Source organism: Pezoporus flaviventris, unplaced genomic scaffold, assembly GCF_033815535.1.
Source record: "Pezoporus flaviventris isolate CSIRO_AGI_PZ_B2104156 unplaced genomic scaffold, CSIRO_AGI_Pfla_v1 ptg000007l, whole genome shotgun sequence".
NCBI lineage: Eukaryota > Metazoa > Chordata > Aves > Psittaciformes > Psittacidae > Pezoporus > Pezoporus flaviventris.
The window spans coordinates 18,024,718-18,047,610 of record NW_026892555.1 but is presented as its reverse complement, the minus strand read 5'-3'; the positions used below and the strand labels follow the sequence as shown (position 1 = coordinate 18,047,610).

Genomic DNA, 22,893 nt, shown 5'->3' with positions numbered 1-22,893 from the left:
GGGGTATTTGGCTTGAATCATGTTACTCCAAATTCATTAAACAATTATCTCTCTTATATTATTTATTTTGCCTGATAATGCTCATAGGAAGCTTTGACTTTTTATAGACAAAACAAAATTGAAACCAGACACAGTCAATATATCCTATGGGTTCATCTCCTGTCAGACAATTCACTGAATAAAGCAGATAATAAATCAGTGTTTTACAGCAGCAGTGTCTTCTCAGAAGCCGTAATGAATATTCAGCTCCTTTTGCCTTAGCTGAGAATGTGGAATAGATTCTGTTTAAGAAGATAAGTTCTAAAAAGGTCAGTATACATCTTCATTTAGATCACATTGAATCATTCCTTACAATATTTTAAATAAAGATGTGGTCTATAGAAATGACTTCAGCTTCCTCAGAGAACAAATATCCTAATAATGCTAAATATTCAGAATTATTTTTATAAAATACTAATAAATATTTATTGGCAAGTTCAAAAAATACGTTTAGATTAAAGCTAGAGGTACCTTCTCAAAAGTCTAAAAAAAACCCTAAATTCTTGATATTTTAAAGAATTAAATGGTTATATAATCAGTCCAAGTTTGAAATGTGCATCTCAAAAGCTTCATATGCTGCAGCAATTCAGGCTGTTGCTCTCTGTTCTAGAACAAATACATTAGTAGACCTACAGAAGTTCAGTTTTTTCTTTTTTTTTTTGAAAAACATACAGCATAAGTTTATCAAACATCCTTTGTCCAGGTAATGGTCCGCAAACATCTGTTTCATACAGTGACCCATATACAACAGAGAGTGCATTATCCACAGGCCTCGATTTCAAACTAAATTCCTTACTGTTTAACTAAAAACAGCAGAGCATTTACCACTCAGAAAATTTATACTGAGACCCTCTCTCCCAAACCACCTTCTTCACTCTGAATGGATCATGGAATATATAGGCATTTAGTGTGGCTCCTAGTAAGTGCATCTTTTTAAAGAAAACTCAAGTTTTGTGAACTAAGAAAGATGAATTAGGAGTGTAAGAGATCTTTGTGTGCTGTTCTTTCCAAAGAAATAAATTGCTTGGTTCAGGGCTTTTAGCCCTCATTTAAAACCTGATTTAAAATCTTTAACAAAAAGTTCTAAAAAACCAAAAGTACCATGGTTTCACTTCAGGCAAAAAGAAAGAACATTTGGAGGTAGGGCTTCATTCTCTTTTCTTTTCAAAAGACACTGATTCATCCCATATACCAAAGATGTGCATGACTAGGAGCATAGATACTACAGGGAAGATCAATGGTCAAACCATCTATATGTAAACTTGATCAGGGATTTGAATCTCTGTCCCATAATCTGCCTAAATACCAATCAAACTTAATGGATTGCTTTTTTTCTCTCTTGCTTTGGCTCATCTGCTACTCTAAATAGTTTAAGAACAGAAGGTGACTCATACCAGGGTCAAAATGTTATAGTGCTAATTTTACATGCTAGCCCCGAAGTGAAGAGCTCCTCCAGTGAGTCCCAGATGGAACAGATCAGGCAGGAGATGCTCATCCCTGAAGAAAAAGCTGTTCCATGATGAAAGCACACAACTATCAATTGGTGGGACCTCTGCGACAATTCTACTAAATATTTGAATCACTGATTCGCAAAACAACCTCTTAAAATCTCATCTGGCATTTCCATCTTCTGGTTAAAAAGTATCTTTAGTAGCATTAATCTTTCTCATGGTGCTCTGCTACAGGATGTTAGCATAATTAAGCTGAATCATGATATCATTACATAAAATGTATTGGGTTTTATATGTATGGTATGCCTTACAAGGTTATATTAAGAGCCTTTGGAAGACTACATAAGTCTAAGTGGCATACACTAATGGTGTTAAATTGAAACACTTGTGGCAAAACAGACATAAGTATATAGCCATGTGTCAACACAAGTCTTGAAACTGATGTTACCCAGTTATATTTGCATAAGGGAGACCGTGCTGAGTATCACACATTTAAAACACAACTGTGCTCCAATAATAAATTGTGTATAATTTTACATCCAAAAATATGTCCCAAAATAAAAATGCTTCTTTGTGTGGTAACACCTTCTCTGGTGCCTAATCTAGTGATCCAAACCCCTCTGAAACAAATATTGTTTCATTCTTGTTCTCTGAGGTCATACTGTTGAAATGCACACTGTAGATTAAGCCTTGCTCAGTACCAAGTTTCATGTGCATGCTTTCAGAAAACTGAGGATGGTCTCTCACTTCTTTGATATCATGTCTGTCTCCACTGGACATGCTGGATTCAGATTTCAGGTGAAGCAGAGTACATGCTGGCTCTTTTTATGACATGATGAAAGTGACAATTATCTGAGTAACAGTTGCAGTCAGAAGTGACTTTTTATTACACTAGCATGACATGACATGTCATACTTTATCACAGAGGGGTGGGTCTCCATGAATGGCGTTATTCACACAGTATCTTAATACACATTCCAGTCACCAAAAATCATTTCCTTATATCCAAATTACTTGGTAAATATTTGAAAGAAGCAAATTACTCCCATGTCATCTATCCCAGTCCCTTGAAGTAAATGATCTTTTTCAGATGTAACTAACTCATGACATTGAAGTGTACTATCGTCAGAAATGTATTTGTGGTTACAAAATTATTCATGTCTGAAGTGTGCTTTTTTTTTATCCCCTTGTACTCACATAATTCACTCTCATTTTATGTTGCCTATTTAAGCAACATAATTCAATACTACCACTCCCAACTTGTCTTGTTTGTTTACAGTACAGAAGGAACATGCCTTCTGTCTTTTCCAAGGATATGCATTCTCTAGTTTTTGCCTTTCTCACAGGTCCATCCTGTCCTCAAACCCTTCATTTTGCAGGAAGGGCCATGTCGATGTTGCAACATCATTTAGAACATTCTTCAGACTACTGGCAGGGAAAGAACATGAAACTGTTTCTGCAGAAGAAATTGAGATATTCCTCTAGCTCTTTAGCTAGCTAGCTAGCTAGATGGATATAGTACACACAGTGTTATGAAAGCTTTCCACCTTACACAAAACTTTCTGTATTACTTTCCTATTCCCATCTTCAAAATACCTCCTCACGTTCTTTGAACCAACAATTCTTTCCCTCCGAACGGGTTTGGTAAGCCATAAAGGAAAGGAGAAACTATGAAGACATGCTTTGAACAGCCTCTGCTTCTCTGCTAAGCAGAAGAAAGCAAAACGGAATACCCCATGTGCTAGTGATAAAACCTTCTCAGCTCTGAAATCAAGGCAGTGCTGTGTAAAAATCTAGTTACCTATCAGGAGCAGCTTTATCTTTGTATAATTATATATCTTTGCCCCTGGGGGGAGGATCCTTCACAGGCAAACAATCTGGGGGTAATAAGAGTGAAGATGAAAATCTATATCAATATCAGATCAATCAACAAGCATACGCACATTAAGTGTAATTTTTTTTTTGCTTTGCTTATATTTCTTTGAGTTACTGTTTGTGACAAAATAATAGATTACTTGAATATATCTCAAGTCATAATCAGTGGAGGAAATGTCTAATTGTCATAAAACCACAGGCCTGTTCATAGCTAGGACTCTGTAGCTGGCATATATTTATATATGCATTTTCCAAGTGCCAATAAAGGTCCATTTTCTTTAGTCTAAATGCAAAAATTTATCATGAATGACGATCCAAAATATGGGCTTTTCATAAACTCATTCAATCTGGAATAGTCATAGGAAGAGCAGTGTTACTACTTTCAGATCTGTTTGATAGTATTTGAGTTCTTATTTAAAGAACACAGGAATGTGGCAAATATATCAATAATATTAGACTACTGTGAATGCAAGAAGTGAGAAAATTTTACAGCCATATCAATGCATAACGTAGCTTAAATACTTATAATACGGAAAAGGATCTAAAATTAATTCAGAATAGCTAGCTTTAAGAAAACCAAGAGTTACGATAATGTTTCCACAATATGAGCATTCAATTTATGAGCAAATTTATTTTTTCTGTCAAGAACATTCTTCTCAGCCAAGCCACATGGTTTATGTAATTTTTGTTTAAAGAAAAACACATCTGAAGTTGTTTTCTGTTAAAATAATGGAATAAGAATCATGAGGCTTATACAAACGTATTTAAAATATGCCCTGTTCATTTGTATGCAATTGGCCTCTCACTTGAAAAGAAAGTGAATAATCTAATGTGACTGGAAGGAGCTGGAGCTCTACCCATAGTTGTTTGATTCTTCAAGTGTTTGGAGAGAGAAAAGAATATGCACACAGTTTGTAAATGGACAAAACTGCAACAGAAAAACAGCCATCATCAATTAATGTTACAAAAGGAAACAGCAAAACAGCTTGATTTTTTGCCTCTTTTCTCAGGTCAAGCACAATGTTAATTGTGGTGAGGACCTATTTTGAAAAAGAAAAAAGTGAAAGTTAGTATTATTACTGAAGCAATATAGAGTTTAGAGTCAGGAAAGGTAGGCAGAAAGAATAATAAAACCGAAACCTGGAACTGAAACCTTCACAAGATAAATTAAAATAAGACTTAAAACAGATGGAGACCATAAAAGGAATTAAAAGGCCATCTTATGAAACAGGAGCTAGACACTTTGCAAATAAAAATTAAATATAAATAACATCTGGAACTTTTCAGAATGAACTGGAAGAGTGTGCTAAGAAATAAAACCTTTGCTGGAATGGTAGCTCTTTCTATGAATAATTCAAGTACATCTATATGCCCAAAGACCAACTTGCAGTCTGTAGGACTTGCAAGGACTGATGAGGTGAAAACATGAGGTGACCAGCAACCTGACTGTCATAAATTAGAGGGTCTTCCAGGAAAAGGGTGGGACTTGTGTCCAAACTAGAGTTTACTCAGAGGTGAACTCTGTGAAGTATATGAAAAAATAAAAACCCTCAAGCCTTGAAGGAAATCAAAGTCTGAAGAGGTGTTCAGCTGTCTTTTAGGAAAGCAGAAGACACAGATTACCAGATTTGTTATACTAGTTAAAATTTACTGATGCTCAAAGGAAAGTCAAATTATTCCAGATAATATAATGTAAATGCCCACTATAACTTCATACAGCAATACTTGAGAAAATTCTTTTAACCACCTCTGTGATTTCAGTGATGCAGAATTTAAGCCTTAGAAGAGCATAAATCATCTTGCTCTGGCATCATACCACTTTGGCACTACAGAGTTAGCCGTCATTTTGACCCAACAGCTTTGAGAGAAAAGTAAAAGAAACTCCAACAGAAATGGTAGTGGTTTTGTAGGTGTGCTTTTCAGGCACACACAAATCCTAGTGGTGATTTCTGAGATAAATTGACAGCAGACTTGTATTAACCACTGAACTGATGTTGGACCCTTAGGTATTAATCAGGAGAATGAGATTCAGGAGGTGTGTAATTCACTGCTGAATGTCATTCTTGCCCCAGAGAACCAAAAGAAGAAACAGCTGCCAGTTAGAAAGATGGGAGGTGGTTGCCATAAAGCTGTGAGAATTTCAGCTATGAGTCTAACACATACAAGTGATCCTAATCTAATTCATTACATGGTGAATGATTAAAAAAGCAATAGCTTGCTTTCATCAGAGAAAGGAAAATAGCAATATTGTAGCAATAAAGCATGTAGTACAATTGAATACTGACATACGGGGGGAAAAAAAACAAAAAACAAAAAACAATTCAAACAACCAGACCTGGTTAGGAAAAGAATTATTGCAGGCTGGCTAAGGCACGCAATTTCAAATACCTATTGAGAGTCTTTCTCCAATGACAGAAAGCAAGAAAATAAAAGGCCTGAGAAAATAAAGATCTGAGGAAGCCCCCAATAAGCTTGTTCCCCCAAAAACCCCTCTAGAAAACTGATAGTGAATTTGGGCTATTGAGTGGGGAATAACTTTGGTGAAATTCATGGGAATTAATAAACCAGACATGTTAAAACTCTAAAGAATAGGGAATCCAACAATCCATCTAATTTGGCAAAAATAGACAGTAACTGGGAAAGATTCATTTATCCAAGAACTAAAAGTTGGAAACTGAGAAAGAACTCTTGATAGCCAAGTTATCACATGAGCTGATAATCTGCTTGGATTTGATTATTGATAATGACTGCCTATTTAATGCCAGAAACTGTGTCTTAGAAAGTAAGCTTGTGTAAATACCCCTTCTAAAAGCAGCCCAGGTTTACAGATGGTAAATAATAGTTCTTAAAATTATATTCCCTTTCTAGAGGTCAAAACTCTAATAGTGTTTTACATTCATTCTTCAGGCAAGGAAAAATGAAAAATGGCTGAAATCTGCTGCAGGGTGATCTTAGCTGCTGTTGTCAAAGAAATTATTTGTTGCTCCATTTCATATTTTTCTGATAAGCAGTGAATAGTATCATGGAAAATCCACTGCAAAATGTGAAAGAACAGATGTAGTAGGAGCTGATAAGAAAAGTATGGGAGGATGAACTCACAGGGTTTCCTCTGAATTTCTTCCAATTATTATTGGAACAAACAATACAAAACTGAAATGGCCCAATGGCACAAAGGCACAGCACAAGACTGGGTAATATTGATAAGCACATATGCCTCTAAGGAAGAAGATGCCATAACCAATCTGGCACAACAATAAGCCTGCATAAAAGATTTTGTATTCATTAGCTACTGCTTTAGTTACCAAAGAAAGGTAACTTCATTTTACAGAGTGGAGATTGGATGTCAGGGGAAACGGATCCAAAAGAACAAGAAGAAAAAGTATCACTATTACTGTAGTATCACTGACATTGTGGCAATTAATGTATGTATGTTGTAAATTTCCTACTTTCGGAAGATTTGTTGATGCTTTATTTCTCTTTTAACCTGTTTCCTTTTTTGGTGTCCGGAAAATACATTAAACAGTAATTGAAGTACTTCCATGTAAGCTGAAGTCACCACCATGAAACTGAATCAAAGACAATGATTACGTCCTTGTTGCCAGGGCACTCCTGTAACCCAGCAGCAATGTCACTCATCTTCCCAGAGGATACTCCATGCTCACCCTTCCTACGTTACCTGCTATAAGGATCTCAGCTGAGAGTCAGAGAAAATGTGCAATGGCCTCCTAAACTGGAACAGCCATTAATTTGTGATGGTATTAGCAGTACTGCAGGTTGGTCGCGTGAGTCCTGGTCCAGCTTAGAAGCTGACAATCCGTAATTAGTTGTAACAGAATAATTTCTACAGTTTTCCATATTCTTTTCCAATAAAAAGTAAATGCACTGAAACTAAAGGCCCAGAGACGACTTATTGCTGTTATATGGTTTATTTCTGTTGAATCGGGGGCCCTAGTGAGATACAAGCACAAAAAAATGTCTTAGCAAATCTGAAAACCTGTATCTGAACTATGGCCTGAGAGAACATATATTAAGTTCAATCAATCCAAGTAAGACCAAGTACCATTGTGCTCCTCATCACACTACCCAGTTTCCCATTGGAAGAAATGCCAGGTAGATTATTAGGAAGAAGAAGGAATGTGATCCAATAGATATCACACACCATCTCTGAACTTCTCATTAAGGGAATTAAATTAACTAATTAATTTAATTAAGGGAATTAAACCAGTGGTGTCATTGCCTTGAAGCTCAGACGCGGTCACATATTCCAACAAATCACAGAGCATTCACCAGCCTCAATCATTCAACATGTGGTGACATAAGATAATCTCAGGGTGTAGCTACCCTGATGAAATAATTCATAGAAGCAGAGACAAGCCTAAATCCCACCTTTTCTCATTACTTACTTATAGGATAACTATCAGTAAAAGTCCAAAACAGATCCTTTTTATTTGATAAAAGTGATCTCTTAGAAGACTATGGCATTCCTAAAGAGAAACAAAACTAATTTGGACTGCTTGAACTAGACAAACCCAACATAATCGATCCTGAACAGACTCACACTGTTTTAAAGGAAAATTTGAGAAAAATGTTTGAGTAAGTGAAGGGATATATGTGAAAAAAGGCCATATGGGAAAACTTTAAAAATATGGTCTATTTTCATTAAATGGTCTAAGAAAAAGCACAGGAGAGAAAAATTGAATAGGTCTCGATAATTTGTACAATATGTATAAATTAAACCAGCCCATGTATAGGAAACAACTTAGGTTGCATATACAAATCCTGATTTTCTCATAAATAGAACTGGTAGAATTTTCAAAGTTTTTTTTTCCCCAAAATAAATTGATGTTTAATATTTTATTTGACTCTGAACTAAAATAAAATAAAACATATTTCAAGTTTCCTGCTAAATTAAAACATTACAAATTATGAAATATATTACATCCTCTGGTTATCCATAGTAGCAGAGACCTGACCCAGATGGTTAGTTTTTATCTCTATAATTTATGCTTTCAAGTAATATGAAAATATTGAAAAGGAAGCATCCATTAAATCCAACATGACGTTTTGCTTCAATAATCTAATATTGTACCTATTTCTGAAATGGTATGTTCTGTAACAGAACTTTTTACTGAACTAAAATTGCTTTTATATTTAAACATTTTATATCCTCTCTTCATTTAGTGCCTTCTGAAAACTGCTGGAAGAAAGATTATCCTCTTCCAGGCTGATAACACAGTTCTGAAAACTTAACTGGGAATGTCACTGAAATCCAAAGCAGTCCTCAGGGACTCAAAGAGGTCCATCAGAAAGTCTGAGCATTCACCAAATGAAAAAAAAATCAGGAGTTATTTAGATTGGAGTAAATTTTTTTTTTTTTTTGAATTGGCAATGAAAAAAGAGCCAGCTGAAATCATATCATCTGTAATTTGGTAAGTTATTTATTTTCTTTTAATCTTTTTCAAAGTATCAACATTTCCAGTACATTAGTTTGATTGGCAGACGTGTTGTATGACGTGGGATAAGCCCCAATAAAACTTTTCATTTCTATCTGAGATGCTTCAAGTTTTGAAAGTGTTCCCCTCAGCTGGGAACATCCATACATTAGGAAAACCATCACATGCCTATTACCCCTTAATGACACAGCAAGTCAAAACTTCAGAAGGACAGACGACAATATTATTTAGTGCATATGCCTGGGCCTAACCTCACTTTAATTTCAGTAACTGATCTGAAAGAAACCCTAAGTCATGGTAAATAATACTCCACTAACTGAGTAAAAATAATATAGTTTTCAAAAGTAGCAGACATGACAAAAGCTCATGAAAGACTGCAGGACCACACCACACCACTGTAGACAATCTATCTGTTTAAGATAACGGGAAGTACTATTTGAAATATAACATGTCTACGAACTGTACAACTATTCCACATTCTTCACCTTACCATTTTGTATTCTTTCCAGCTTTTTTGAAAATCCAGGCTTCCATCTTCTCTGTGCTGTATGACCGTCCACCCTCCTCCAGCAATTTCCATGTTGCAAAAGACCTATGCAAGAATTAAAATAAAATTAAAAAATTAAAACAAACAAAACTTGTGTTGGAATTCTGTAATCTTAAGGAGGAAAAAGTAGAGAGAGAACTATTTGTGAATGACAGAACTAAGGAAGCTTATTTTCTTATGGATTCATGCCTATGCCCTTGATGTTATCTTCAATCACTTGATTACAGAGCTCTCCTTGTGTTCAGTGTAATTCTCTCAATGTTTGCTTTCAGCACATTACTCAAGAACATCTCCCCATCATCTCCCTCTGCATCCTCAGCTTTCCTCTTCACATTACCTCTGTGCTCCTTTTCTATTTTTTCTGCAGCATCCCTACAACCACTCACTTCCTCTTAACAAACAGGAGTGTTTCAGTGATAATAATGTTTTCTATTTAACAGTGTCATTCTGCCTAAGAAAGAACCTTCAGGAATTCTTACAGAAAATACACATTCAGGAAGTCCGAAATATAGCACAATTATTATGTTTTGCTTTGAATTATAACAATAATAATAAAAATGTATATTTAATTTTCATTCATTTTCATTCTTCTTACATTATCCTTTCAAAAATAGAGGACAAATGATAAAAAAGCAATTACTGCTTATTAATTCACTTTTCTTGGAATATGGCAAGTGGTAGTAGTCTTTTTTTTTTCCTATTTTTGTATGACACTTGATTTTAAGATCCATTTCTCTGTGTTACTTGTTCAATAAATTTTCCCTGATTTTCATTCCCATGCACTCATCAGTGCCATATTGGCACTGCAACTATCCTAAATTTAATTTGCCTGTGCTGTTGAAATGTTATTTCCCTCCTTATAAGTAAGACATCAATATGTAAGAGGGTTGAAGAGTTATCACCCATTGGCTTAGCTTTGGACATTTGCATTAAGAGTTGATCCATTCAGCACTGCTTTGTAATTGAAAGCTTTAAGTTGATTTGTCAAATTGAAGGTTACTATTCAGTTACATAAAAATTCATTCCGCAGTTGACTAAAGAACAATATTCTACCCTCAGGCAAAGCAATTCTGACTCATAAGCATTTCTTACTCATAAGCATTGTTCAGTCATCCTGTGCAAGTGCTTTTCTTTTAATTTGCTGCAGGCATGCTGAGTGAAGTTCCCGTGTAGGTATAGGAAGGAAACAGAATGCTGAACAGTGCAAACATGTGAACTTGTTCAAGGGTAACCACAAGAAAGCCCACAGTTTCCTAGACAAATATTTCGGCCCTATTCCTCCTTCAGGAAAGACACTGTGAGTGAAAACATTTATCTACCGGATTTAATTTCTTTAGTCTGATTTAGAGTGAGAATTTCTAAATGATGGATTTACTTTCAAGTCATTTCAAGCTCCCATGAATCCACTGCCAATTTTTAAAGCATTAAATCCTCAGCTGTATTAAGACTAGTCATTTTAAAGACGTGCACAAACAAATAATAGGTTTTTCATACTAAAATATAACAAAATACCTATAAAAAGGCTTTGATGTTTTCTGAAAATTATAGCAAATTAAAATTGAAAAATGCACAATGAAAGATTTATCAGCAGTCCATTATTCACAAGCCATCACTGTGTGGTCTGGCACTTTCTACACTGGTAGACATAAACACCTGCCATATTAACAAGAGTGCCAAGCTGATTATAGATGTTCAGTGTGGGTAGCTCTAGCCAGCAAATGTCCTGGACTGGCTTCTGTCCCAGACAAAGTCAGGGCACTCAGCCATTAAACACCTTTTAACATGTTCTGCTATTTAACCCTCTACCAAAAAAGAAAAGGATGAAAAAAAAGTGACTTTGAATTTGTATTCATCTCTAGATTCTGAGTTTATTGTCAATAAAATAATCTGATATAGGTTAAAAGAGCACCTAAAGCACTGCACTCTTGCCCTTCCTTAGATGCAAATTTTAAGGGAAAAGTACTCAAGCTCCTAAAAGGTAAGTATGGGATTATTTATACATATTTTAGATATATCACTAGTTTATATTTTGGTATAGAGCAACAAGCTCAAGACCATCATTTGACATTCAGGCAACGTGTCTCTGCTGCGCAGAAGCCTGAAGTTAACTGTGTTGGGATGACAGTTTCCACAGTATATGGGGCTAGCATACATTTAATGGTTTAAAGCTCTGGAAGTTATGCTCAGAGACACCATCAACGATAATTTGTTAGGATGTCCACAGGCAGGAAGTAGAGGGGAAGGAGTGAAGCTGCATTCGTGACAGCAGTGGAATTCCTTTTGCAGAGCACAAAAACCCCAGATATATAGACCCCACCGGCAATTATAATGTTACATTTTCAGTGCACTGCACCCAGAAGTTTTTAGAAGTTATGCCTGTGAGGGTATTAGGGGAGACAGTAGGAGAGTCAAATATGCTGATCCAAGGAAAGATACAGGGATTCTGTGTGTGCTCAGACCAGTCCTTCTGGCCTACTTTATATCCTGAAGGTGACATGGTACATTCAGCTCCAAAATGGTGACAACCTGTCTCCCATTGCTCCTCTGCTCATTTCAGCCTGGTAGCTGAAACCAGGTCTTCAGGGGACTGAAAGGACTCTTCTTGCCTTTGCTCTCACTATGGCCTAGGGACAATTATTTGTCAACACCACTAGGCATTGCGCGCGCACACACACACCAAAGTAAGCCAATTAATTAGCTTAATAAGCCTACCTTTTTCTCTTCTCATCTCAAAATATGGATTATTAAGATTCTTTTAAGCACAAATGGATCACTAATTTTTGATTCAGGGCTGGAAGACTAATAAACTAAACTAATGAACTTCTGAAGCTAGGAATATGAAAGAAAAAGTGCAATCTAAATTTGTATGCATATCTAAATGCATATAAACGCTACGGAGCTGGAAGCACAGAGGATAATTTTCTATGACTATATGACAGTAAAATCAGCAGAAAAAAAAAACAAACTGACAGTAACATATGTATATATGACAAAGAGATATCAAAACCTACGACCTGTGGACTTTGCTGTCACTGTCCTAGCTAGCTGGGCTGTGGCAGTTAAATCTCAGGTGTAAAGGGTGGGGGCAGTTCTGTGCAAGCTGCGCTTCACCTAAAAAATCCACTGCGCAAGCTGGAAGGGCTTACTCTCACTTGTCTGTATGGACGGGTGAGGGTTGAAACGATAGGTGACAAGGTGCATGGGAAGCTGCAGATCCAACCTTGCATGCGGGCGGACCAGCGCATGGGTAGCTCAAGATAGCTCAGGAGATGAGAGCCCTGGTGGGACACTTCCTGACTACCTAAGCACCTTTTTTCCAACCAGATTTGCATATCCTACATACCCTTGGTCATTGTGCTTGTAGTAAGTGCAGTTAAAGCCCTTCCCAAATCTTTGCTTGCGAAGCCAAGCCATCAATCAATCCCCTATTGGATGTCAGGATTCTAGTAACTATCCCTCAGGAAACGTAAAAGGAAATTTTTGTGACCTGAAGTATAAAATTACTATAAATGAGACAGCTGCCAGTGGTTGTTTTACAGATGATAACAATATATTAGGCCTCTAAAAACATGTCAGGATTGTGCAATGCATTGTGGTAATCCAGATAAATAAGCTGGTTTTGAACAAGAGGGTATGTCTGCATGAAGTACCTATCAGGATATTAGCTTGGGATCCAGATCAATCTAACACTGTCAGCATGGTGCTACCTCTGGGCTAATTATTACTGGTAGAGGGCTGCATTCATGTGATTTTGAAGCTACCTCAGCTGAAGTTGTTTCAGCTATCTCTGCACAGCACTAACTTGCAGACTGTTAATGCGATCTTAATGTCTAAAAAACCATCTGTTAAAGCAATCACATTCCTCACTTGACTAACATGAATGTGCCCAGGATCAGCTCTTGCTGTGTTATCACTAGGGCAAGGAAGAAACAGGTGGTAGCAGAAATGCCCTCAACACACACGCACTCTCCCACATTTTCTTGCTAAAATTGGAATCTTTCAGGAAAAAAAATAAGGCAATGATATCAGCTGAATTGTGTTGCCTGTATTAATTGACAGCAGTGTCTGCAAGCAGAGATAGAGACTGAGTGTCTTCCATAGTGTCCTTATATTATTGGTGAAGCGGGTTAAAGTAAATACACCAGAAGCATAAGTGCCACAGTGTGTTCAGATAGCCACTGTTTTTCATTGTAACACAGCATTTTGGGAATGGCTTATGAGCTTTAATAAAGCTAAGAAAAAACATCGCAAGCTTTCAATGCAATTTGGACTTTGATGTTTCATCTCTGTTTGGAATTGAACAGATTCTACAGAACTGCTTATATTGTTCTTGTCCTGTTCAGTAATGCTTAATGAAGTGTCTGTATTTTATGTCTGGTCAATTATTTTTCCGTTCACATTCACCAGATTTATATTAATCTTTGCCCATAGCACTCTCTCATCCCAATTCTACTGACATTATAATGAACTCTAATTCCTTAGTAAAATATAATATTTGACATTTACAGGCTTCAAAAGGCCTCTAATAAAATCAAATTAAGCTTAGAAATATGTTTTACATGTCTTAATAACATCATAAAATAACTAGAGACAATAACATTGGTAATATTTGTTATTGTTTTTTTCTGTTTGCAGTATCACCATTTTATTCAGTAAGAATAAATTCACCAGATAGATGTGGTTGCCTCTCTCCTGTTCAGCCCACTTTCTGGATACCACTCCCAGCTAATCAGCTCTTATCCTTTTGGGGGGCTGGTCCTAATAGTGTCCCGTCAGAAGGACAGCCAGAATTCCTTCACATATAAGTTAGGCTTAGGTTATTCTCTCATGTTCCTAGGTTCAGGTACATTAGCAACCAGAGCCTTCCAAAAAAAAACAGTCACATTTACAGACTAATGTTTCATTTCTATCAAAAAAAAAAACAAAAACTCCCAGATACCTTTTTCTTTTTTTTTTTTTCTTTTTTGAGAAGGGTAGGATTATATATGCTTCATCATTTCAAACAGTGCTAACATTCAGCATTCTTTACAGCCAAAACCACTCTCCCCTGCTCCCTACAAGAGAAACAGGATTTTTTAAAATCTTTACCTTTAAAACCTGTTCATTCTGTTATTTCTTCCCCTGTGCTACCAGATAATCCCTCCCATCATCTTCCTCATTATTGCACTTTACTAATACTCTTCTAAACTTTATCATAGATTTATTTGCAGCCCTAGTTTGATTCAAGTGAACCTGCCAAGTGGGAGGAAGTGAGTCAGTTATGGAGTGTATGTTGGAACTGAGGAAGGATTCTCTGTCAGGAAGAAAGAAGAATGTCTGGAATAATAGTTTACCATTTTTTTCACTCTAATGTATTTTTTTTCAATATGAAATGCAGCCCCTACTATAAAATAGTTTGCAGAATAAGAACTTCAATAAAGGCTCCAAAAGTTCCTTTACGGCCAAGCAATATCATATTAACAAATAAGAAAATAAAACAAGTATATACCTTTTTAGGATCTGAGACATTGTTTATATAAATAGTGTAGACCCCACTTTTGTTAAAACCAGATTGGTATACATCTGCACAGTCTCTGAAAGGCTTTTCTTCTTCTTTTTTTACATTTTTTAGTAAAACTGCAAAACAAAAAAAAAGAAACACAGTAAGTTACAGTAGCAATCTTAAGTGTTTCTTCATCAAGGAAGTCTGCTCTTGCACACTGTATTCCCCTTAATCATGCACACTAATAACTGTACTGCAATTGTTACACAGTGCATTTAGTAAATTCTGTTAAAGAACTAATATGAAACTTGCAGGCAGATGGCAGAGTAGGCACCAGCAGAAGTCATTATGTAAATAGATAAACAGAGCATCCTGTCTACATAGAGATGTGAACATAGAACATTCCTTCTGAATGCAAAGGTCTGTGCCTCTGACTCAAGCTGTACCCTGGAGGTGCCAAAGAACATCCCAGAGATGGCACATGGAGGTGGAAAACTTGTTCAGTTTTGCAATCTGACACAGATGTGAGCATGGATCTGCTAAGGCAGCAATGTAGAACCATGGAAGGAGGGAGCTTGTGCCCTCCTGCCTATGAGGTACTGCCTTTTGAGGTGCCTATGAGGTGCCCTCCTGCCTATGAGGTACTGCCTTTGAGGTGCCTATGAGGTGCCCTCCTACCTATGAGGGACTGCTTTTTGAGCAGTCTATGGACTTGGGGCAAGGGACCTGCTTGCTTAAGTTATTTTTTTCAGAGAATTATTTAATTATTTTCATATCTACATTCATAAAAGTTGCTAGATACAATCAGTGGAAAAAAAATTAGAAAAATCAGTGCTCCTGAAGTCAGCTGTTTAGAGCCATAACTAATTTAATTTTTTTTTGACCCAGAATAGGAGAACAATTAATATTAAAATACCAGTGTAGACCTTGATCCTATGTATTGCAGAAAGACCACATATATGAATTTAGGTTGAGAAATCAGGAAGGTAAGATGTTTGAGGCTCCCAGTCTTGAAGAACCAAGAGATTCCCTGTGGAAGAAGTAACATCTGAATGTGTTCCTTCACTTTCGCAAACAAATGTAGCATGACCCACAAGGTACTGAAGGATATGACTTCATGCCACCAACACATACTTTAAGCACATCAGTATTCCCATGGAAATCCATCAGTCTACTCAGATTCTTAAAGTTAAACATGTCCTTAAGTGCTGTGCAGGGCCCAGGCCAGCACTTCATTAATCCCTACAATAAGGAAACAATATTAAGTTCTCCATACACACTCATCGTCTTGTGACAGACACATCTTTCTTATTTTTGGCTTGAAAGTGTGAGTTATAGGTGCAAAAGGGACTATGACTTACTCGATTTCAATAAAGTAGCCTGTGCTGCAAAACTCATGCTTAATGACAATGGTGTGCAAAAAAGCAACAGCATAACATGTGGGACTATCTACGCCTTAAGATCGTATGAAATAATGTCAAGGATTTTCAGACTGATATATTGTCTCTCTTTGAACACATCAAAGCAGTATTTTAGGATGGCAAATTTCTGACAACTGTCAGATCAACGGGCATTAATACCATTTCACAGAAGGGGAAACTGAGGAAAATGAAGGTTAAAAGTTTTACCTTGATGATTTTTGTAAAAAGGTGAAAATAGAAAAATAGTGGGAAACAAAATTCTGAACTGTAAGATTATCCTGCCCTCTAGGTCAGAATTTTAGAGATATAACACTCTTTTTTCCCTTTTATGTGTTTTATTTTGTCTCTTTAAAATTTGATTTTAACAAAAAAAAAAAATAAACAAAACAACAAAACAACGCAACCCCTTACTCCTCCTTTTCCGTGTATTTGCTGCATATCATTGCTTTTATCCAACATCATAAATAAAAATCAAGCTTGGTTCATATGTTTGCATATGAATTTCAATTGGAAAATCTATGGCTTTGAGAATTGGCCACATTTGGAAAAGGTAGCGCTGGCAATGCAGTAGATGACAATATTTCCATGAGGTGGCAGGCAATGAGGTTCTCAGCAAAGTATGCATTAACAATGCACTCACAAAGATGCCGTTTTATGGATAAGACATAGAACTGAGGCCTTCAGGATTTGTGTTAATTAAAGACTTCATGATACTTTTTTGTAAGCAGATGGTGTTAATATCAGTGGCCAAAGTCCAATTTGAAGAATTACTTGGAGCTGGAGCCAAAGCCTAGAGGAGTTAAAGCAAAGCTTCTCATTGATTTCAGAGGGATTTATATTAGATCCATTCTTCCTGGCCTGAATTTCTGTAATGCTGTTGTTTCAACTGCAGACACCAGTACCTCCTGTCTAAAAAATGCATTTAATTGTGCAGAGGCAGAGTGTTCATTTCCTTGAGTCTTAAAGTACTTATTTTTTAATATCTGCATATAGAGAGATTATCTTATCTCTATTTAACTGTTATACACACATTAAAACCTATTTGGAAATAACTACTTAACAGTCAATCAAGGAAATTTGAATTTGGCTCCTTTTTAACTGAAAGTTAGACCAAAAAAATAAAAAAAGAAAGAAAAAAGCATGACTCTATCCTAAATTTCATGTTATTTAAATTTTAAGCAAGGTAAGATTTTAATTTAAGTCATTAGAATTACATTTGAAAATAATTTTTCTAAGGAGATGGATCTCCAGGAAGCATACTTACAAATACTTTTTTTCCTATGTTTAAAGACTAGAAAAAACCCAGAATAAAACTGCCATTGCTGTAAGAGATGAAGGTGACAAGCACAGACATAGATATGCCTAGTTCCTTCCAGCCTTCCTCTCAGTATCAGACGTCTGAAATACCTGAGATCACAGAGAGCAGATGTGTTATTTTCCTACAGATTAAGCAACCCGACACCCTTCTTTTATAGCAGTGGGTTTTATTCAGTGAACCACTGCAGCCAGACTATGGTTTCCCTGGGTGCCTCGCCCTCTCTCAGGAGCTGGTGCTCCCAGCTGGAAGAAAAGCTCAGCTCCTTGTGAAGGAGCTGAACTATTACAGAATTACAGATTGCTGAACTGTTACAGAATTCCAGATTGCAGCATGGTATATTAAGCATAACCAGCACAAAGTTTAGTTTTTCTTAATACATCAGACTGTAATTTGCAAGAACAATCCAAAGTTATCAGAAAATTAATACTCAGGAATGTTACTGGTTCTTTTAGGGCAAACTATGTTTTTTCTAAGATTTCCTGTTGTTTTCATAACTTAATATTCCATACAATTTCCAAACCACTTCTACCTACTACAGCTCCAGACTGTTTTTCTGTAACATTTCATAGACCTTGAATCCTTTATACATTAAGTGAAGTTCCTGAATGATGCACTGGCTCACATATGGTAGGTGTGTAAATACAATAAAAAGAAAAAGAACAAGGCTCAAAAACATAGTTCTAAAACAAAATATGTTCCATTATGTTTCTTTGTTCAGCTTCAAGATCTTAACTGACTTTACACAGATTTCTAATGTTATGCTGTTTTCAAAAACGCTTATGCCAAAGTTTTATGTACCTGAAGAAAAGGATAAGTCTATGTTAAGAAAAATAATATTAGCATTTTTTAAACCTCATGCTCAGCCAAAATTTGGACCCCTGAAGGGATTTTTGATTGCCTTTTCTGGATGAATAAACTGGTGGTGAAGTCATGCTCCTTTGAAGCAATGATGTCTATGTGGAAAATCCTGCTTTTCTTAACAGGAGAATTAACAAGAAAAATTAAGTTCTTCTTTCACTGAACTTCCAAAAGTTTTCCAGTTAATTTTTAGCCCAATAACTTTCTCCTTGGGCTATGCTACTTGTGTTTCCCTCCTTTATGAATTATTTATTTCAATTATCAGTCTTTCAGCTCTTTCTTTACCTTGATGTCCTGTATGAGTCTGCCCAAGTGTTCTGCTACTCATACTAACAGGGCATTAACCTTCAGTACAAAGCCAGTGTGGGTATCTGAGGCTGTAGTCTCTTCAGATTTCTTAGAAAACGTTACTGACACTTGCAAGTGAGAGGGTTCAGAGATGTAGGGCTTTTTCCCAAAACAATAGCCAGGGAAATCCCTTAAGTGTTAGCTGTGTGTACCTCTGTGTATGCTGAGACTATTTTTCTGCTATCAGTTATGAAAATAAGTCGATAGTAAATTAATTTACTATTTCCTAAGGCCTATCACAGATGAAGGATATCTGCTTTTCTTCCTGGGTCTAAAGAAATACAAACTGGCTACCAAGAATAAATAGCTTCTGAAGTATTTAGTAATCTACAGTTCTCCTCCTGGTAATATGAAATTTAAAACATACAATATCAATTTTTTTTTCCTAGCTGTATGAAAATTATCTAATCTCACGTCTACTAGGAAAAAAAATACTTAAGAAATAATATACTTGATTTTTAAATTGAGACTTTCTAATTACTTTTGAGAAAATGAAGTGGTTATTTCATTGTTTTTCAAGTCCCCATCAGATATTGGGTAAATGAATAAGGCAGTTTGTAAGCAGGAAAGAATGTTAAACTGCAGTTCATTATGTTGACTGAATCAATAAAATCACATTCATATTTACTAAATTATTTAATATGTGAACTGTCATGTTTGTGAAATCGGTTTAGGCTGAGTTAATCAAGAGAGTCTTACGTCCTTCAGCGATATTGCCAGGAAATAAAAGGCAGCTGTTGAGTTTTTTGTTTCCCTGATAGTGACTTATTTGGACAGATATGCAGAGATTTCTGTAGTGTCTCAGTGAATGATTATATTTTCATTGTTTTAATGTTTTATTTGCATTATTCTGATTTTCTTATATAATAATTTTAAAATTAAAAAATTAAAATCTTTTCTTAATAATCACTATACATACCAAAAGACACTTCAAAAATATCTTCATGCTTTTGAAGCCAGAAAGGAAATGTTTCCCTCCATATTGGCAAACAAAATTGACCTAAATTTTAGCTGCTCTATCAAAAGCATCTGAAGTGAAAATTTCTGTCCCCAGATGAGAAACTTCTAAAAAAAATCAGAAAGGAGGAGGTTGTAAATTGATGGGTTTTACCTCCAGCTGTAGCATTCCAGGACAGGTCATTCAAGGACCACCAAATGGCATTCTCTTTACATCCAGACTGCATATAAATTTTGCCTTGATCTTGTCAGGGTTCCAGACGCATTGTGAGGAATCCTACATTTCTACAGGAGACCCTGTAACTCTGACCTCTTTCTCAGCCATTTGGGTGCAGCTTCTGTGCACCATCACAGTTCAGTTATAATGGCAAATAGTGCCTGGCTCACAAAGAATCAAGCCAGGAACAGTTTGCTAATGTTATCAAAAGGATGTCAGTCAAATATTCCCAGTGAGGAGGCCTGGAATATGGCCTACACATGCATATGTATTCCCAGTCTTACCAGCAGGAACCACAAACAGATCTGACAGAGAAAGGGTGAAGATTATTTTTGCTTTGAGGAGGAAAAATACGCAGAGTTACAGCCACTCAGTTTTTGCTGACTTATGGCCAGAGGTATGATCTGTTGTTTCAGTGGCCTAGTCTTGCATATACCAACCTCCACCTGAGAGCAAACATTAAACTGCAACCTAATAACTGTCGGCGACATCCAAGTAGTCTGTGCAACAAGACATCCGTGTAACAACACAGTTGTGCTGCAAATGTTATACAAACCACAGGGAATAGTACAAACATGGAGGCTGACTTCAAGTCAAATATGGTCTCTAGATAACCACAGTGCTGCCTACAAATCTAAGTGATAGCCGTGACATTTGTGTCCCTGTCAAAAAGGACTTGAAAAGTGCATTTTCTGGATTTTAGTTTGTTCAGGTACATAATACATACTATATGTTTTTCCTCTCCAAAAAAGTATTTCCCGATTATTAAAGCTACTGCCATCACACAATATAGCAATGTGAAAAAGAGTCAGAATATTATAATCCATTGAGATATATGAAATTAAAAAATACTGCAGTTACTTATTATTGGTAAAACATTAGGAACTTTTTAGTAGATTTACATGCACTTAGTATCCAATTCTAAACTCTTCCCATTTCCGCTGGTTGTAGACTGCCTCATAGCCAGAGAACGAATTCGTTATTAAAAGAGGTGTTCTGGGTCCAGGCAGGGGAGGAGTAATGTGGGGAGGGGAAGGGGAGGAGGAACGCTTGAAGGTTTTGTTTGCTTTCTTTGTTGCCTTCTTGTTGTTTGTTTCTTTGTTTGTTATACAGGTTTATTACTCCACTGAAGCAGCTCAGTGATCAGGTTCATCCTCTGACCCCACAATCACTAGACTGGATGGAGAAGTGCAAGGATTTTGTTTCCAAGGAGCAAAAGCAAAAATGGCCCCTTTGCCAGCAACCTCCTGCCATTCATGGCTATGTGCATACCACTGAGTGCACATGAGAGGCCCAAAGGGATGTGCAATCCAGCACAACTGCCTGGCCACGCTGAACTGCAGTTACTAAGGCTACGACAATTCTACCAGCCTAGGAGCTAGCCCAGTCTCAGATTTGTTAGGAAAATCAAGGCTCATTACATATGGAACTTCAGATACATATTTTTAAGGTGGGGGGGAAGAAGAATATGTGTAGCCTCACATAAATTAAATGCCTCACATCAACATTGAAAGAAATGTTTTAGCAGCTAACAGAATATTACTCTTCCTTCCCACACACCCTCTAAGAGTCTGAAGTAAGAAAGGCAAACAATTGCACGGCAAAAACACTCAAGCTGCTCAACTACTTATTAAATAAATCATTTAAAGCAGAATTTCCCTCCTGTAGTGCTGCAGGAATTGACTTGGTCTTGGAAAACGTTAACATAGTGAGCTCTCATCCTCTCCAGGGCATAATTATTTACTACCCAATAAATTAGCAACAGTTATTAAGGTTTTTTCACAGTAAATCCAGCCTTAGTGACTGGTAACAGCAATAATACTTCGATTCACTGTGCATTTGAAAGACATCACTTAGGAATACCATAAAATGGTCCTCATTAGTGAGCTGAAATAGAATGCCTTATGGCCCATTTACAAAGAGGTAAAGATACTTAATTATCCAGCTGCAATATAGTTCCTTAAGAGTTTCTGCTTGGGATAGCAATTTTGTGAGTAACCAGCCATTCAGTGAGATGAGAACTAAAGAAGTCTTTCACAAAATGCTACAAGAAAGATTAAGCCACTGGTTTTGTTTAATATTTGTAGTGCCCATATTTCTTTAATTTATTTATATTTTTCCACACAGGCACCCTAATGTCCATTTAGTGTTTCCAGCTGAAGAATGGCATGCATACAAAGAAATTTTTCGCTAACAAGTCATTTGGGTGACACCGACAGTGTTTAGTTGGTATATATATGCTGATATTCCCTGAATATCTTCCGTGGGACTGAATAATACCATTTTCACAAAGCAGAATGAGGAGGAATTTGGCACTGACATGTGTTGTAGGAATGAGGGTAGGTAATTGATTTTGATATTAACAATCAAGAATTTAAATGTAAATATATGCACTTAAGATACTAATTTTTCATCACTAACAAATATTGACCTCCTGTTGTGACTATCAGCAAGTTAATAGGGATAAAATATGGGAATCCCCAATTCCGTTTTGAAGAATTTAAATATTTTTCCAGTGACATAAATTTCAGATGCTGCACATTCAGATTGATTTATTTCAGTACAGAGTCTCTATTAAACCACAGCCTGGCTTGATCCTACCTAATACACTTTGTGTCATTTTATTACACAGCATAACTTGCAAATTAAGGCATCCTTACCTGAGCAAGGTATGAAAATATCTTTATCTTAAAATCATGATGATTTGAAATTAGTGCTTGTAGTTAGTTAGTTAAAAAGACACACAAGAATATAGAATTAATCTGTCTCAATGTAGATACTAGTAAAACATAGCATATCACTTATATCTAGTAACTAATATCCCCCTTTAACAGATAATATAGAGAAAAAAAGTATTTGCAGATTCAATTCACCTCATACTAAGATAACACACTTTACTAAAGTGCCTTTGTTGATGCTAAATAAAG

The 22,893-nt window shown here is 36.2% G+C and overlaps 1 protein-coding gene across 1 annotated transcript in view; it reads right to left on the bottom strand.

The window, feature by feature from the left end:
• ANGPT1 (angiopoietin 1) overlaps positions 1-22,893 on the bottom strand; it is a 156,014-nt gene that overhangs the window by 44,423 nt on the left and 88,698 nt on the right. The window contains exons 5-6 of the mRNA XM_061447874.1: positions 14,854-14,981; positions 9,309-9,410 (exon numbers count right to left, since the gene is read on the bottom strand). Coding sequence (XP_061303858.1) covers positions 9,309-9,410; positions 14,854-14,981 — 230 coding nt within the window. The remainder of the gene's footprint in view (positions 1-9,308; positions 9,411-14,853; positions 14,982-22,893) is intronic.